The sequence below is a fragment of the Crocodylus porosus genome, unplaced genomic scaffold, assembly GCF_001723895.1.
Source record: "Crocodylus porosus isolate Cpor-Errol unplaced genomic scaffold, CroPor_comp1, whole genome shotgun sequence".
Lineage (NCBI taxonomy): Eukaryota > Metazoa > Chordata > Crocodylia > Crocodylidae > Crocodylus > Crocodylus porosus.
The window spans coordinates 9,282,925-9,300,392 of record NW_017728912.1 but is presented as its reverse complement, the minus strand read 5'-3'; the positions used below and the strand labels follow the sequence as shown (position 1 = coordinate 9,300,392).

The 17,468-nt window shown below is 40.6% G+C and overlaps 1 protein-coding gene across 1 annotated transcript in view; it reads right to left on the bottom strand.

The window, feature by feature from the left end:
- Positions 1 to 17,468, bottom strand: part of FAT4 (FAT atypical cadherin 4) — a 236,424-nt gene that overhangs the window by 106,606 nt on the left and 112,350 nt on the right. Inside the window, exon 2 of the mRNA XM_019534025.1 lies at positions 3,179 to 3,310. Coding sequence (XP_019389570.1) covers positions 3,179 to 3,310 — 132 coding nt within the window. The remainder of the gene's footprint in view (positions 1 to 3,178; positions 3,311 to 17,468) is intronic.

The following is a 17,468-nucleotide window of genomic DNA, read 5'->3' as shown; positions in this document are numbered from 1 at the left end:
GCACAGCACAGCAGCTGCAGGGATGCTGGGTAGCAGTGTTCCATCCCCAGCTGCTCCCCCCCGATCATTCATGATGGGCAATTTGCTAATATATATATTAACATGCCATACCCCCCTCCACTGCCCCCCACACTCCCCTCCTTCCCCTGTGTTTGGCCCCATGGCCCCACCCCCTGCCCCACCTGTTCCCAGTGCATGCCTGTAAGCCCTACCCACCCCCTGCTGGCTCTACCCCATTCCACTGCTGGCTCGCAGGAACCAGGAGAGCAGGAGAGGGGAGCTTGCACACGTTGACAGCCACTGCCAACCACCGGCCTGTGTTGCCGCTGCTCTGCCTCCAGTCCCATATGCTCCCCCCAGTCCAACTCCATGCACCTTACCAGCACCACCCCTGTGGCACCACTGCCTCTCAGGTGTGAGGGAGCGGGGGAAGCTGCCACCACTGCACATCCAGCCACATGCAACCCCCTCCCCACCGAGCTCCCCCTCGTTCCTCCCAGCTGTTTTCAGGGCCCAGAGGCAGAACACTGCCACAGTGCCCCACCCTTCCTGCTTCCCTCCCCTCCTCCTTTCTGCCACCTCCCCTTTCCTGCTGACTTTTGACAGGGCCTAGTGGTGAGGCTAGAGCCTTGGGGGAAGAGGCCAGGCCAGTGCTGCACTGTCAGCACCCTGCACTGCTGCTGACTTCAAGAAGCAGGGCAGGGAGTAGGGGCTCAGCCAGCACTGCTAGCCTCACCCACCACTCTGTCTGCTCCATTGTCACTGTCATGGCGGAGCCCTGCTGTCATCACCTCCTGTCTAGAACACTCTTGGAGAACTCTGATTGGTTGTTTCAGACAACTGATCAGAATGTGACTAAAGCATTATGGAGGGACAAACAGACAGACTAAGGCATTATACATGCATACGTACACACACACAGTACAGATAGGTTTTCTTTCTAGCATTTCTACTAAATTCATAGACACAAAAGTTTCATACTTGTAAAAGACATGTTAACAGAAGGAGAACACAATAAATATGAAAAATAAAGGACATGCACATGTCCAATGCATATTTTTACCAATATGGGATGTATTACATTAGCTAAGTTTGACTATAGAAAAGTTTGATGAATTACTATAAAAATGGTCAGATGCCATTAAGCAGGAAAAGGGTTAATCAACATATTTGTTTTAGCATGTAGGGTTTTTTTAATTAATTTGACATGATAGTTTAGTATTACTATAATATGTATGGTACATTCCTACTAATGTTGTAGTTTTTGCCACTGTCAAGAAAGTGAACAAAACCCTGTGATTATTATTTTATAGGCTGATTTTCTATGGAAAATGAATACTTCAATTAAATAACTCACGAGTGGTAAGGTTGGAGTGATGCTGTAGCCATGCTTGTCCAGGAGTTATGTGAGAGGCAACAATTTTTGTAGGAGATATCTTTTATTGGACCAGCTGCATGGTTGGGAGGTAAGACAAGCTTTCAAATCACCCACAATAATCCTTGCTTCTCACATACAAACACATATATCTCATACTCACAACCAACCTTTAATCTCCTTACTAAGTCACACACAGTCAAGTGCTTACTATCAATTGCTTGGAATACTTTCATTAAATTTGTAATGAATACTGAGGTGTAATGTGGTGGTAGCATTAAGGCTAGGGATGGGCATTCAAAAAGTCTGAGCCTGAATTGATTCAATCTTTGCATTAGTCTAACCTGGCTAGGCTAAATCACTTTGTAATTGTATAGACATCCCAGAAATGCAGGCACATGCCTGCAGTGGCTCAGACTAAAAGCCAGGGGGCACTAAAAGCTGAGGGGCCATGATGCTCTGATTAGGGAGGGGTTGCACCCACTTCTGACCAGCCCAGAAGGGAATTGATAACACAGTGTTTATCACCCCATTAAGAAAACAACAGAGGGACATTACCAGCTACCTGTAGATTTTGTCTTTATCTCATCTGCCACAGCATGTAGCCATCATGTGGTCTGCTCCCTAATGCTGAGAGGTGTCTGTGTCAGGCAAAGGGATTGGGGGAATCCCTGCTTAGCTGGGAGTGGGGAGTGGAGGGGGCGGGGAGCAGGGGGAAGCCAGTCAGGCACCTTCAGTCCCTGCCAGAGTTTCAGCCAGGGTGCAGAGGGGAGGGGCCAGCTCTGCTGTGGAGCAGAGTGCCCTGCCTAGCCCAAAGAGCATGCTGGGGAAGTCTGCTTTAATTTAAACCATCAAGAGGTCTGGGACAGACATTGCAGAAACTGGTTTGTGCCAAATCAGTTAAGTCTGACACTACATTCAATCAGGTTTATCTCAAACCAGTTTCAGCCATTTTCAAATTAGTTTATGAACACTGAATATCCATTCTCTTACAGGTTTAAACCAATTTCTGATCACTTAAACTTGTTTACGTGTAATGTCTGTTCCTAGCCCAAAGGTCTACAGATGGCAAAAAGAAACCGGATAGAAGTATCTAGATGAGGTCTTTGTTTTGTTTTGGTATTTTAATATGCTTCCTTTCCTTTTCTTTTTTGTGAAAGTAAAGTTCATAATTAAGAATATCTCTAAGAGTATTATGAAATCAGAGTGAAAGGACTGAGTTAAAGCTTTTTTAGTTCTCTAAATACATGCTGTGTTATCTCTCACATGGGTTATATTGTAAATGTTTGGATCAGGCTTTAGACTTTGGACAACCCATTGTTCACAGCTGTCTGGATCATAAATTACGGTTTCAAGCACTTCCCAATCAGTAAGTTATGACCTTAAACAGGAGTGAGCATGTCTAGGACTGACGTTATAGTTCAACTTGTGTGTCAGTTCCTCTCTGCAGATTTAAAAGATGCTAATTAATGCTGAACAGAATGGAATTGTCTATGACCCCTACAACCACCAATTAAAAGTTGATGTGGGAACATCAGCTCATTTCACACAAGCCAGTGAGCAGCCTTCAGATGATAGTCACTTTGGCTATCATTTTTGTGGTTCTGACATATCAGTTATATGATTAAAACAGTTTTATGTGATAATTGTAGTAGAAATAATATCATTCCTTCTTTGGGTCAAGTTCTTATTAAAACAGTACAGAATCTAGTTTAAAAATGTGTTATCAAAATGTTTTCTGGGTTTTTTTAACCTTTCTCAACTGGTAAAAAATGTATTCTTCAATAAGAATCATTCTCTTACCTCATCAGCATCCATGGCTGTTAGTTGCATTATTTTAGATCCATCTCCTATATTTTCTTCTACAGTTAGATCAAGCATATCTGTTGGGAATACTGGTGGGTTGTCATTAATATCCTGAAGTGTTATTTCCACCTACAGGCAAGGGGAAAAAAGGAAATGCATAGGTACTGTATTTGTCAGACACTGATTACACATTAGTACTGCATATCACCTAACCTTGAAAGAAACTGGATAAACTATGCTTAATGTAATGAATAAGTGCATTCCCAAATAACAACAGCAACAAAAGAAAAGCCCCTAAGGACATTAAAATTCCATATTGTTATGAAACCCTCATAGAAAAACTTCTAACATAAATAAAGTTAATTTGACTTGTTGATAGCAACTGATTTAAAACGGTCTTAGTCTAGTTTATATTGGACAAGGTCCACTGATTGACTGTCATTGTAATCCCCAACATTGGCCCCAGGAGGATAGCTGCCAAGACCTGGGGCAGAAGATCATTCAAGCATTAAATGCTGCCTGACAAAGATGAGGTGGTGTAAAATTCTCTCTGAAATGTTTACTTATTGGCAACTCTCAGCTCAGGAAAAGCAGGGGAGGTGGGGAAACCCTTCCATTTTATATTAAAGAACATTCTGTTTTCCCCTCTTTTTAAATTCTTTTATAACTGGAAACACAAATGTTCCTCAAGGAGCCCATTTTAACATCTAGCTGCCCTGCCTCTTCACATCTAAACAAATTTTCTTTTCATATGTTGTGTTTATATATTTTACAAATATTAATGGTGGTGTCTGAGAGACCAGCCAGAGTTATTTATTCGTTGTTCTACATAAGCAAGATTGTTTAGTTCTCACAGGCTTGCTGTTGCCAATTTGAAAGGCTTTTGGGCTGATTTTCACTGATGCTGGGTACTACATGCAATGTTCCGATGAAGAGGGAAAGAGAGGACACAGCTGTTTTAAATCCCCACTAAAAGTAAAGGCTTCCCATAGGGCTCAAAAGATTAAGTGGTCACCAAAATCTGAAGACCACCATGAAACTATCAAGAAGACAGAGCAGTTGGAATAGTTTCATCTTTATTGTCCTTTAACAAGCAGAGGAAAGTAGACTGGTTAGCTAGGCAAAAAGAAGACCAAAGAGATGGATGACTTTTAAAAAACCAGATATTTAGATTGGCAGATAGAATAATAATTGTACTTCAGTTTCTCCCTTCCAATTGTCCACAAGGGATTTCCCCACACTTGATTGAAAACATATGGCTTAGTTTGGACTGGGTATAATCAATGCAGACGTCTCTGGTGATTGGAGATTTACCGTCTGTGGTTTATTCTAACTAATTCTAGTCACTTATGACATTTTCCTTTTAGATTCTGGTATCACTTCACACAAAGGCACACACTGACAAAGTCAGTTTTATTTGAACATGAGAACAAGCACCTTAGTGACAGGGGTTTGGATCTGTTTATTTTTCAGGAAACACCTGTGCCACTTCACTGTGTGCTTTATCTCTACCTAACTGAAGTCTGAATGTCACCTAATTTTAACAAGGCCTTCCCAACTCTGTTCATTTATACTTATCCAACCTACTCATCCTTGTTGCTGCTCTGTACCTCCACCTTTGTGCCAATTCCAGCTCCCTATGTGTCTACTCTTTCCAAAATTGCATCAAGTTTTCTCACATGCCATTGTTTGTGCCTGGTATGTTCTCCTTTAATTTTTAGTCCTACCTAATCTTCTTCAAATCTGTCACTAAACTTCTTTCTGACATGGTACATATGAGAAAACAGACATTTTAAAACCCGATGGATGTTTGGGCAAGATCATACCTGTCAATAAATAACACGTGCATGTACATAAAAAAAGCACGTGTTCAAATTTAAATATTTTATATTTTAACTGGAGGATTTATACATTTTCTAATCTTCCTTCTCCAAAATCTTCCTTCCTAACATCTCAGTGCTTCTATTTTTTGAGCTTAAGCACCAGTAAAGTGTAAAGTTTAATAACGGACTATGTTAGGCTCAACTACATGAAAGACAGATGGTAGAATTTCTTGGGATAATTGGGTGATCTTAAAAATATAAACTGCTATAAATCAGGAAATACTATGACAGTAAGCAGCAGTATTATTTATTAAAACAATTGCTGCCACTAATTCCATATCTTCTATTTGAAAAAATGGACCAAATTCTTGGAAAGAGGACTCAGCATTTCTGGACTAGATTCTCAGCTTCTCAGTCTTCAGGTCTAAAAGAACTATTAGTGACCTGGGTGATCTTTTCTCTGAAACAGGATAAAGTCTTAGTGAAAGAAGTGTTGTGCACTTGGTGAAGTAGAGGCAGCATGGGTTTATGAAGTGTTTTAAAATCTAGAAGCTGCTGCCAACACAATTCTACATGAAGCTGTTGGCAGAAGGGGGCAAAGGCAGAGCTATACAGAGATTAGTTCTCCTCTGCGATGTGTGGAAACAAAATGCCTTGCAGAATCTCAGGCTGTGTAATTTTTAAAGGGCACTCTCCTGGTTCCTTCTGTGTTGCTCCAATTGAAGGAAGAATCTCTTCCAGTTTGTTTTTTAGTTTGTTTGAAAGTCATGGAAGAAAGTTTTCTTCTCGCCAAGGGAGGAAGCCTGATGTTGTTAGGGAACCTATATGATTGAAGATGGTGCAGACTGTAAGTGCAGATTGGACATAGGTGGGGCCAGAGGAAAAATAAAAACATCTTAGGAACCAAGTTCTGTAAGATGTTGTGTGCAGTGAGTTCCCATTATGTCCATTATGAGGACACTGAACACCAATTTTCCAAAAGGCATCGCAACTCTCAGCATTTGCCTGGCTTCTGTGTTTTCCAAAAGCAGAAAGCACAGCCTTGCATTAGGCAGGTAGGCTTCCAAAAAAATGCATGGGGAATTTGGGCTATCTACAATGTGGCAGCAGCATGCCCCAGCTGGGATTGCCCCAAGCATACCCCATCCAGTCCACCAGCTCCCCTTGGAGCACCTCAAACTTCTTTGAAAAGTCATTTTCTTTACCAACATCTGTTTGCTGTCAGAATTTATGTGCAGAGAAGTTTGTTAATGTACAGTTGTTTATTAGCACTGGTCTGCTGATACTCTTTTATTCCATTAAGGAAGATAACTGAATCATTTCATTCTGAATTATAAATGTTGCATGAGATTTACTTGTTGGGAGTGTAGATCAGTGGTTCTCAGCCACTTGCCAGAGTGCAAGATCCTTTGAAGGATGACTCAGGAGGTATGAGGAGTTAAGCAGAAAAGGGCAGGCTAAGGTTTTCCCTTCCTGGCTGCTCTTCTGCTGCACCCACTCCCTGGCTCCTCTGCAAGGAGATAAGCAGTGTAATAAATACATTTGCTTTTAAAATGGGGTGCTACTCAATTCACAAGTTATGGAGGGTTGCTTTGAGTCTAATGAGAGATGCCTCCAGTCTAAAAAGGTCAAAAATCACTTGTGTAGCTCAGTTGCTAAACCTGCCAGTGCTGAGTCTCTTTTTATAGAAGATGAGCATTGATTTATTTAGGCCATATTTAATTTTTTGTATTTTACCAATGGTAGATAAATGTCTCACAGGTTCATGCAACTCAGCCTGGCTATATCCATGGTCAAATTAAAATTTCTGATCATAGTAGTTTGGATAGAGAAGGCTGACATTAACTATAATACAGTGTATCTACAATGTCATAAACAATTACTATAATTAAAAGGTCAAGGGGATACATTTTCCAAGAATGAAACAGTCCAAGAGGTTCATTTCTAGAAGACTGTTGCAATTCCGGGGTAATTAATTGCAAAATGGGAAAAGGACATAGGAGGAATGAAAGATAAAGGATTGCTATATTTTTACCTGCCAATCAAGTCTTGGCCCTTGAACTGGTAAAGCTAAAGCTTGCTGTTGTTCTAGTAAAACTATTAGATTTCAGCAGCTAGAGTTTCAAGGTACAGCAGCTGTGCAGCTCTGAAATTTATTTATTAATACTATGTGTCTCATGTACAGCTTATGTTTCAGCTACAGGTGACATATCACTACCAGAAACCAGTTTCACAATGAGCGATTGTTCTTTGTAAAAATTGTATGGAAATACCTTTCAACTTTGGGCTCTTTCTGAGTAACAACTTGGTACTGCTGAAAGTAATTTCTGATCTCAGTGTTGCTATAACTTACCCAAAGTAGAGCAGCCAGTATGTGGAAACAAAAATGGCTATGATTATGGTGTACCTAGTCAACTGTAAAAATAAATCAGATCACTGGCATTCAGGATGATTAAAGAAGAGTAACATTAATAGGTGACTGTATCTTATCATCACTATTCAGTACAAAACAAAGCATCTATTTACATACTGAAGCTCCACTTAAAATATGGGAACAGAACTACTCCACAAGGAAAAATAAGAGAGAGAACAGTAAAAACAGATTGAGACTACAAAAATATTAGGAATATTTATAACAGATTTTATGTTTCATCTGCATTTTACCTGAGCTGAATTAGTCTCACCATTTATTACAGTGACAGTTTAAATCAGAAGATAGTTTAATAAAAATACCAAAGCCTTTCACTAAGTATTCACTAGGCAACAGGTGGGAAATAAAAAAATAAAAAAAAGATAAAATGCCTAAACCAGCATATATGTCTACCCTACTAACCACCTTTCCTTTTCTTACCTGCTCCCTACTTCTAAATTTAGGGAAAATGATCTCCCACGTGTCTTAATTGACATTTCAGTTCCTCCTTTTTAAAAATGACCACTTGTTATTACCTAAATAAAATTCAGGAATCCTCAAGTGAAAAATCTTGACGTCCATGTATTCCATAGGCTTGAATGGGAACCTCAATCCCTGTACACCTCAGCTTTTCATTTATAAATGTTATAGATGTTTTCATTATAAATGTTTGAGATTTAGTGTACAAGAAAAACAAGATGGAACTATGACACTGGCACCAAAATGTACTGCCACCCTTGACAGTACTCTGAACAAATGTATTGTAGATAAAAATTAACAAATCAGACAGATTACTCTGTCTTTCTAAACAGTGCAGTGCAGAAATGCAAAGATGTGAAGATTCTCAAATTGCTGCTAATTCAAGTATATTCACAGTTTATGAAAACAATAAATGAGGCCTGCTTCTTTATTATGCCACATTTCTGCCTCCTAAAACAACGCCATATATTCAGATTCTACAAATGTCTTTTTTTTTTTTGGTCCTGTTTCACTCCCACTGAACTCATATAAATAGAGGCTGAAGAATTAAGGAAACATTTACTATGGAGAAGAACACTCAAAAGCCCATTAACAAAATTACTTAATTAAAAGCCACCACAAGGTACTTCCTATATACTTCCAATTAATAAATTTCTCACTGTCAAGAGTTGGTAACATTCTAACACTAATAAAACAACCCTGTCCCTACAGCAGAAGGTTCATCCATCTTCAAGAGTCTCATTGTCCCTCTTATTGCTGTGACAGGCTATGGTCTTGAAAGTAGGAGTATTATTTACTACCTAAATTAATCTCTTGATTTTTTTCCCTTTAAACAAATTTACAGCATATTATACCTTGGGGGAAATAGGTAGGCAAAATACAAATATATGAGGTCTTTTCTGCATTCTAACAAATTTTAGTGAAAATGTCAACTCTAATAGGTAAAAATAAAGATGACAGATGATATTAACCTGACAAAAAGAAAATATATCCAATTTATACACATACTCTACACCCAATTAACCTATTCCTACACTCACGTAAAATAAAATAATCCTCTGAAAAAAGGAACAGCAAATGTATAGAACTACTCTGCACTCAGTTAACCCGTAACTACACCAATTTACAATAATTAACCAACTGATTAATCAGTTCCTGATTGCATTGATTGGTTCTTTTACTCTAAAACTAATACTTTTGCTGAATTACATACCCAACATAAAATGGGTTAATGTTAGGGGTGCACTGATAAAGATTTTCATGGCCAATACCGATAGCCAATGATTAACCAACCATATCAGCCAATGCTGATCCAATAACCAATTATTTACTAATACTGCAAGGCATTTTAAACTACTGACACAAACCTCTTGTCTTTGTTTTGCATTTATAACACACATACTGGCCTGCTCCAGCCCTCAATGTGGAAGGCGGTGACCACCTTATTCCCATACACATTGCCCACTCACCCATGGCTCCTACCTGCAGCCCCACTCCCCATGCAGCCCATGCTGCCATTCCAGGGGGTGCTGGGGGTATTTAGAGCCCAAAAGCATGTTGCTGCCATAGCACTGGTGGGCCTCTACAGTCACTTTATTAAAAATCAAAGTAGAGTCACCTGTGGAAAGGCAACTGATTTTCTTTATTTATATATTGTTGCATCTTGCTGTATTTTTTTCATTTGCTGTGATATTCCATGAAAGTGTCTAGAGATACCATCTAACCCAAAATCAATATATTGTGCATTGCTGAAAATTAATGTCAGAGCACTCATTTGGCAAATTTCAGAATGGAGGAGGGTCAAAAGTGGGGTCCTCCAGGGATATGTGCAATCCCAATTGTGGACCCAATTTTGTTCAATATTTTCCATAGATGATCTGGAAATGGGGAATGCAAAGTGAAATCATCAAGTTTGCAGATGATGACAAGTGATTCTGGGTAACCAAAATAACGAGCTGACAGAGAAGAGCTGCAGGAAGATCTCAGCAAGCTGAGTAGGCAAAAAATGGCAGATGAACATAAGTGTTGACAAATGCAAGATAATTCACATGGGCAAAAATAACCTCAACTACACATACACAATGCTGGTTTCTGAGCTAGCTTTTATGGTTAAGAAAAGATATCTTAAGAGTTACTGTAGACAGTTCTCTAAAACCTTCAGCGCAATAAGCTCAGTGAAGAATGCCAGTATAATTTGGGCATCATTAAGAAAGGAACTGAAAACAAAATGGAGAACATCATCATGCCATTATATAAATCCATGGTGTGCCCAAATCTTGAATAGGGTATGCAGTTCTCATTTCCACATCTGCAAAAGGTTGTAGTAGAGTTGGAAAAGGTACAGAGAAGGACAACCAAAATGATAAGGGTGTGGAGCAGTTCCCATACAAGGAGAGACTAAAAAGGTTAGGATCCTCAGTTTTGAAAGGAAAAGTCTGAGGAGGGATATGATACAGTTCTGTGAAATCATGATGGGTGTGGTCAAAGTGAACAGGGAACTATTTTTTACCAAGTCCCAAACAACTAGAAATAGGAGGCACCCGCTGAAACTAGCAGGAGACGGATTTAAAACTATCAAAAGAAATGTTATTTAGGCAATGTGTAGTTAACTTGTGGAATTCATTGCCACAGGAAGTGGTAGAGGCAGATAGCAGAGCCAGGTCCAACAGACTAGACCAGGGGCAAGCAAAATATAACCCACAGGTCAGATATGACCCCAACAAGAGATGTTGTCCTGGCCATGGAGGTCCTTCAGCTTTGCCCAGCACAAGTGCAGGGGAGAAGCTTGGGCTATGGCACATGCAGCCAGTCCCACCACCTCTGGGTGCACAGCAGAGTTGCGGTGGTGTAGCAGCTGAACTCACTTTCCAGCAGCCCCCATAGTGCCAGCTCCTTCCAACTGCCACTGTCAGTCTCAACCTTCACTGCTGGAGCTGGCCCCACCGTCCAGGTACCCTGGCCAGTCCATCTCATCATCACCAAAGGTGCTGGCAGGCAGGGTCTTCATGCAGGCAGGGTGTGGTTAGCAGGGTGGATAGGGATGGGGCCGTGGGCCAGTGGGGAGTGGCATCAGGAAGCAGGATGCCACTCCCCAGCCCCCCGTGATCCCATCCCATCTGTCTAGCTATGCACCTTGCCCATATGGGGGTAATGAATATAGGTAGATAATTCTAGATATATTTGGTTCAGTGCTTTCCCTCTAAAGCACTCCTGATGGTTTCAATGACACAAAACTAGACTAACTACTAGTCTGACCTAGTATGGCACTTTTTATGTTTACCCTTAGATTTTATGTCATTCTGCATGACAGAAAATTCAAGGAGCTCCACAACAGGAGATAATTTTGGCTTGTAGCCTGAAAGTTCTTTTCATGAGAAAAGACAAATGGTTACATCCACTCCTTCTCTTTGTAAAACACCTAAATAAGAAAATAATAAAAAAGGTAATTTCAGCTCCAGTACATTGATGCATCCTACAACAGAATTGGCCAGGACTATTTATTCCTCTTTATACTTGTAGGAAACTGTACTGACATGAATTAACTCACTGAATATTCACATGAGTGAAGTTATGTACGTTACGTTTGCTGGATTAGTGCTTTACTTTCACTGTGAAGTCACAAAAGCAACATTGACACGTGGTTTCCTCCTTTAAAGAGAAAAAACTGCATTTTTTCACAGCAAATGGAAACCTGGATCGCTGGTAAACATACACACCATAGGGCAAGCTGGGAAATGCAGTTCTATGAGCAAAATCCCGGACATTTGCTCATATTTAAAAAAAACGCTGAGATGGAGACTGTAGAACTGAAAAAGAGGACATCTTTGGGAAAACCCAGACATATGGTAACCGCACCTTTAGATATGCCTAACTCTCTCCTTTGACTGCATGGGAAACACAGGAACCTATACCTATTTTGAGTCAGTGTATTGGGATAAGTTGTTGAACTACACTTCCTGTTGCCAAGAGAATGAAAGGTAATTTCTGGGCATTTTGCTTTTACAAAAGTGCATTCCCGATCTATGATCACTACTCCTTAATGTTTTTATGATATAATTCAACTCATTTTGTAAACATAATGCATCCCCCCCATTAAATAACCTAGCAGAATAATATAGCTCATATGACTCAAAACATTCTTAATACTCTCTTATGCAGATTTTACTCTTAACTGTAATATTTTGGATTTTAGATAGGTGTTTAATTTTTTTAAATTTTTTTTGAGATTTTGAAGTAAAATACAATATTTTTAAGGCATTTGTTGACATTCTAAATGTTACCTCATTTTTAAAACGTAACATAAAAAAAACGCACCAAAGAACACATTGATTTCGCAAACCCAAATGTTTTACTGACATTCAAGCATAACAATTAGATTTAAGTTTGCTTTCATTGTTATGTAACACTTAAACAGAAAACTAGGCACTTTTTGTGCTTTTAAATCATCTCTATTCTAACCAATAATAATGCTAATGTTGCAAAAAGGAGGTGCCATAATTTGTTTCTTTTCTTTTCTTTCTTTAGGTGACTTCTGGGAATTACTCTGCCTGAAGTCTGGATTAAATGTTTCACTGTATCCACAACACTTCATCATGTTGCATAGCCAAAATCTATTATGGTCTGCAAGTGACTCATACTTTAGCTATGAGAAGGCCATAATACAGAACATTTTACATAAAAATGCCAAAAAGGTTGGTAATTTAATCTTGATTCCAAGTAGGTATGCAAGGTCTTTGACTTCAGCATATGTTTATTATGCAGACAATAAGGCGTTGTCTGGAAATGTGTTACCTACAGTGGTTACATTCAACTTCTGGAGAAATGAAGAGATTGTCCAGATGATACCAACACATAAAAGAATAGGTATGTTGTTATGAGAGATCAGCAAGTGCTATTTTTAATGCAGACTTATAATACAATTTAGTTGTTTATGCTCTGAATGCATCCGTTCTTAGATAAAGTGCCCATTAAAATCAATGTCATGTGAGTATAAATTTTTAGACAGTAAATAAATGTGTCTAATAAACATCTTTAAGATCATGAAAACAAATGTGTAAACACTGCTGTATATACAGATATTATTTGTACCACATAATCCTAGCATGCAACCATAAATAATGTTAGAAGACAACAAAAATCTATTCTGGTATGTTGGTGAATGAAATAAACACTTGATACTTCCTAGTCTGAAATCCCAAAGATTCACAAACTGCTTCCCAAATTTACTTGCATGATTTAAACCAACTCCTTCACATGTTGGATACTCTGTCAAATCAATTCATGCAAAGATTTATTGTGATGTTGTATTAAGTACTCTAGGGCAAAGAGGAAGGAAGGGTCAAAGACTCAGATCGAGGCACCATTTCAGCTTTGTTATAGACCATTATGGCTCTGTTTCAATTACTAATTATCTATTACTCATGCATGTAACATGTATGCAGCCATGGCTGACTATTTCTCAAACAAAGGAGATTACTTCTATTAATCTTAAACCACAAAATGTCTCCTAGCAGTCAGCAGCATGTGTTCCTGGGAGTAAAATGTGTTCCTTACCAGAAAAGAAATATGTATGAACAACAAGCAAGTCTAGGGACTTGCCAGGCTTGCAAGAACAGCTAAGTGAGGACAAGACAGAGTTAGCTGAATTCTTGATACTGAAATGATTTTGAAAGCTCCCTGAGCGTGCAGTGATATAAGAAAGAGTTGGGCTTTGTGAGCTTACTCTGCTGTTTGAAAATTTAGAACTAAAAAGGCAAAGCAAGTCATATTGCTATTTCAGCTTTTCCTGAAATCAATAATGTTTTAGATAATTGTTTAAGTGCCATAAAATTTATTGCTTTTCTTTCTCTTTCTTTTTTTGAAAGCCTAGACTCAGATATAACTGAAGAATTAGGACTGGGTTTAAGAATGTAATAGTTAAACTTTGAGAAATTTAAATTCAGATGCTACAGCTTTCTCAAAAATATAAAGCAACACAAGTACAACAGTATAGATCAGAGCATGGCACATGAAGCCATTTTGGTTGGTATGCTACAACTGGTCCCAACTAAGAGTAGGCCCCTGCCACCAGCCACCAAGCCCACCAGGGCTGCTTGCAGCAGGTGATGGGGGAGGCTGCAAGCTCTGCTGAGAGTAGCCCAGGCTCCATGGCCAAGGGCTGGGCCAGAGCCAGGGCTGCTTATAGCAGTCAGCTGCAAGGCTGCAAGCGGCTGCACCAGCATCCAGTCCTGGCCTGGCTTGCTGCCAGCAGTGGCTGCACATGTACCTTGGGGAGCATGGTGGGGAAGGGGTCAGTCAGGGCTGTACTTGCACAACAAGGATCAGGCCGCTCAAGGCTCCCCTGACATTTGCCTCTGGCATGCCAATATCTTTTATGTCAAGGCTGCAGGAGTTTTTGGCATTCTGCCCACAAACATTGCTGAACCCTGGTGTATATACAGAACAGAAATAGCCCTCAATGGCAAATTAAGAATAAAGTAAAATGAGCTGCACAAAAAATAAAGCAATATATCAATGCCACAAATATTTTTGTCTTTGCATCCCATCCCAAATGGAAACATACCAAAATGCAGAACATTTTGATGGTATCGTTCAGTGAACAATACCCTGAGTTTAATTAATACTCCTCCGAAAAGCTCTGTTCAAATAAAGAGGGTGAAGATGAAACTGTTTCAAAAGAGCCTAACTATATAAAAAGCATTATCCATTTTATTACAGTTTTTGGCACCTTTAAAATAGAATGAAGACATCTAGAAATTAATTATTAAGAGATACAGCCATTTCCCACTGTTTTATAACCTTTATTAAATCCACCCACTTCCAGTTGACCTCCACAACCCATCCAATCTTAGTTTCACACCCAAACATATCCAAAAACATATGAAAATGTTAAAAAAGTGACCAGGGACTCAGTTGTAAAATGGATTATGTGCCTCTGTATGGAATGAATCAGCTTCACAGGCTACTGTTCTCTACTCAAGTCAGAAGAGCTGTTGTGGAGAGGCTGCTTCCAGCTGGGGAGGGAAACAGTTGCCAAGGTCAGAGATTGGACAGAGACTTCTTTTCTGCACCTGACACTCAACATAACTGGAAAGGGAGGCTGTGGCAGGTATACAATAGGTCACTTGTTATCTGGAGCAAAGAGAAAGCTTAGAATGTACTGCAACTCTTCAAAGATGAAGAGGATTTTTTAGTGACATGATGCATTAGTGTAGTTTGTACAGCAAGTTAAAGTTCAGTGTAACTAAGGCAGGGAGAATCAGGCCAACTATTAAGCGGTCTCCAGAGCCACTCCCCACCCTACCCCACCCCAAGAAGCTTTGCCTGACACATGCAGCCCTACACTGCTGCTGCATAGCACTGCACCCAGCAGTATCTAGTTATGCCTCTAACTTACATCAATTAGTCAGAGACAGCTTGGGTATGTATGGTAAAACCTGTCATAAAATCAAACTGGAGTCGCCCCAGCCCTGAGGAAGCACCCACAGAGAACTCCTCTCACACTGCCTCCAGATATACTGGCTATGCAGGGTGAGGGATTGTCTTAGTAGCTGCTCAGCACCTACGTGTACAGGAGAACTGAGGTATGATGCTGCTTCTTTCAGACTCTTCTCCAGGCTTCTCTGTGGTATCTCAGGGGTGTAAGGCTGGAAACAAATGTTAACTTTGTGCCACCATAAAAAGTTTTATGGTGGCACAAAGGCCAAGCAAACAAATGCCCAGAGCCCTTCTTGGCAAGGGATAGACATTAAAAAAGCCTGAGCCTGAATTGAATCAATCTTTGCAGGTTAATTTAGCCTGGCTGGGTGGAACTGGTTTGTAACTGGACAGACATTCTCTCTGGACTGAGGAAATTCAGGCACATGTCTGCAGTGGTTCAAGCTAGAAGATGAGGGGCAGTACAGCAGCCCTCCCTTCCCTTCCACAATGCTAAACTGAGGGGGAACATGGCCAGGCCCCAGTGGTACGCTCTGACTAGGGAGGGGTGTAAACCCCCATCCTGCCTGCACCATCCCAGAAGGAGGACTCCTGAGAGGGAGGGATCCCTGTTTCAGCAGCAAAGAATAAGGTGGGGTTAGGGCAGGGGGAAGCCAGGCAGACCCTGCTCTGCGGTCTGTGCCGAGCTCCAGCCGGAGAGCAGAGGGCAGGGGCCAGCTTTGCTGTGGAGCAGAGAGCCCCGCCCAGCCCAGAGAGCATGCTGGGATGCTGGGGGTGTCTGGTTTCTCTTAAACCAACAAGGGGTCTGGGACAGACATTACATAAACCAGTTTTATCCAAATCAGTTAAGTCCGATACTACATTCAACCAGGTTTACCCTAAACCGGTTTCAGCCATTTTCAAACTGGTTTACGTGTGCTCAACATCTGTTCTGTTACAGGTTTAAGCCAGTTTCTGATCACTTATACCAGTTTGTGTGTAATGTCTGTCCTTAGGCCTTGAGCCAGAATTGCCCAAAGTTGTGGTGGTGACAGTTGGTGATATGAATTTGGGCATTTTTTTTTTTCCACTGGATGCCTGTTTAATTTATGGTGGGAGAGCACATGCAGCCCAAAGGATGCAGAAGCAAGCATTCCCCTTCCAGAGTATATAGGATTGGGCCCCAACAGCCCCACTGCTTCCTCCCCAGGCTGTCCCATTCGGCAGAAGCACACCACAGGAATCTGCTGGCAGGGGATACCCCAAATGCAAGTATCACACTACTATGCCCTGACTCAAAGAGTGTACCTTGGGAAATGGGGGAACTCCAAGTTCCCCAGCAGAAGGTGTGTGATCCCAAGAATCCCCTAATAGCAGATTGTTCGGGAGCATATATCGTGCTGCTGCACCCCAGTTCAGGGAACATGTCTGCAAATGCAGAATCGCAGGGGCTCTCCCATTTGCAGTGAAGCACCCTAAGTTCTGGCACAACAATGAGATATCTCTGTGCCTGGGGAATCCCCTACTGGGAGATTCCTGGGACAGGAGCCAGCAAGCAAGAAACTTGGGGTTCCTCCATTTGTAGTCGTTCCACAGGTTCCAAGCCCTGAAACCCAGAAACATCAGGGACCCAAACCTGCTAGACAATTGACAACATCCAAAGAAGTGGATCCCAGCATAACTGATGCTGTAATAAAAACATTGTGTGATTTTATCCTAAGGCAGTATCTGTACTCCCTGAGTGCTGAGAACAAAGGCTGTAATTCTGCCTGGTGTTTCAATGGACCACAACAAGGAAGAAACCCTAACATGCCCATCCCTACAGAATCTGACCCTTAATATAAAGATATGTTCTTGAAGGACACGTCATTCACCTAAATAAAAGGTGGGGGTTTTCTTATAGACACGTACTTACTGTCCTGCAACTAACATTACCTCTGGTCCAAAAAACCTGTTTTAATCACCTACCAAACTGATACAAACACTTGGCATATGCTTTCTTACAGGATCATTTTGGGATCAACTACCAACACTTTATACATTTGGTAACCATCTATTTTATCATTTGTATTTAACTGAATGAGGTATATGTCCATTTAATAATGAATGGATTGCACATTACCGTCCATGCCAATAAAACTGCTTACATTTCAAGGAT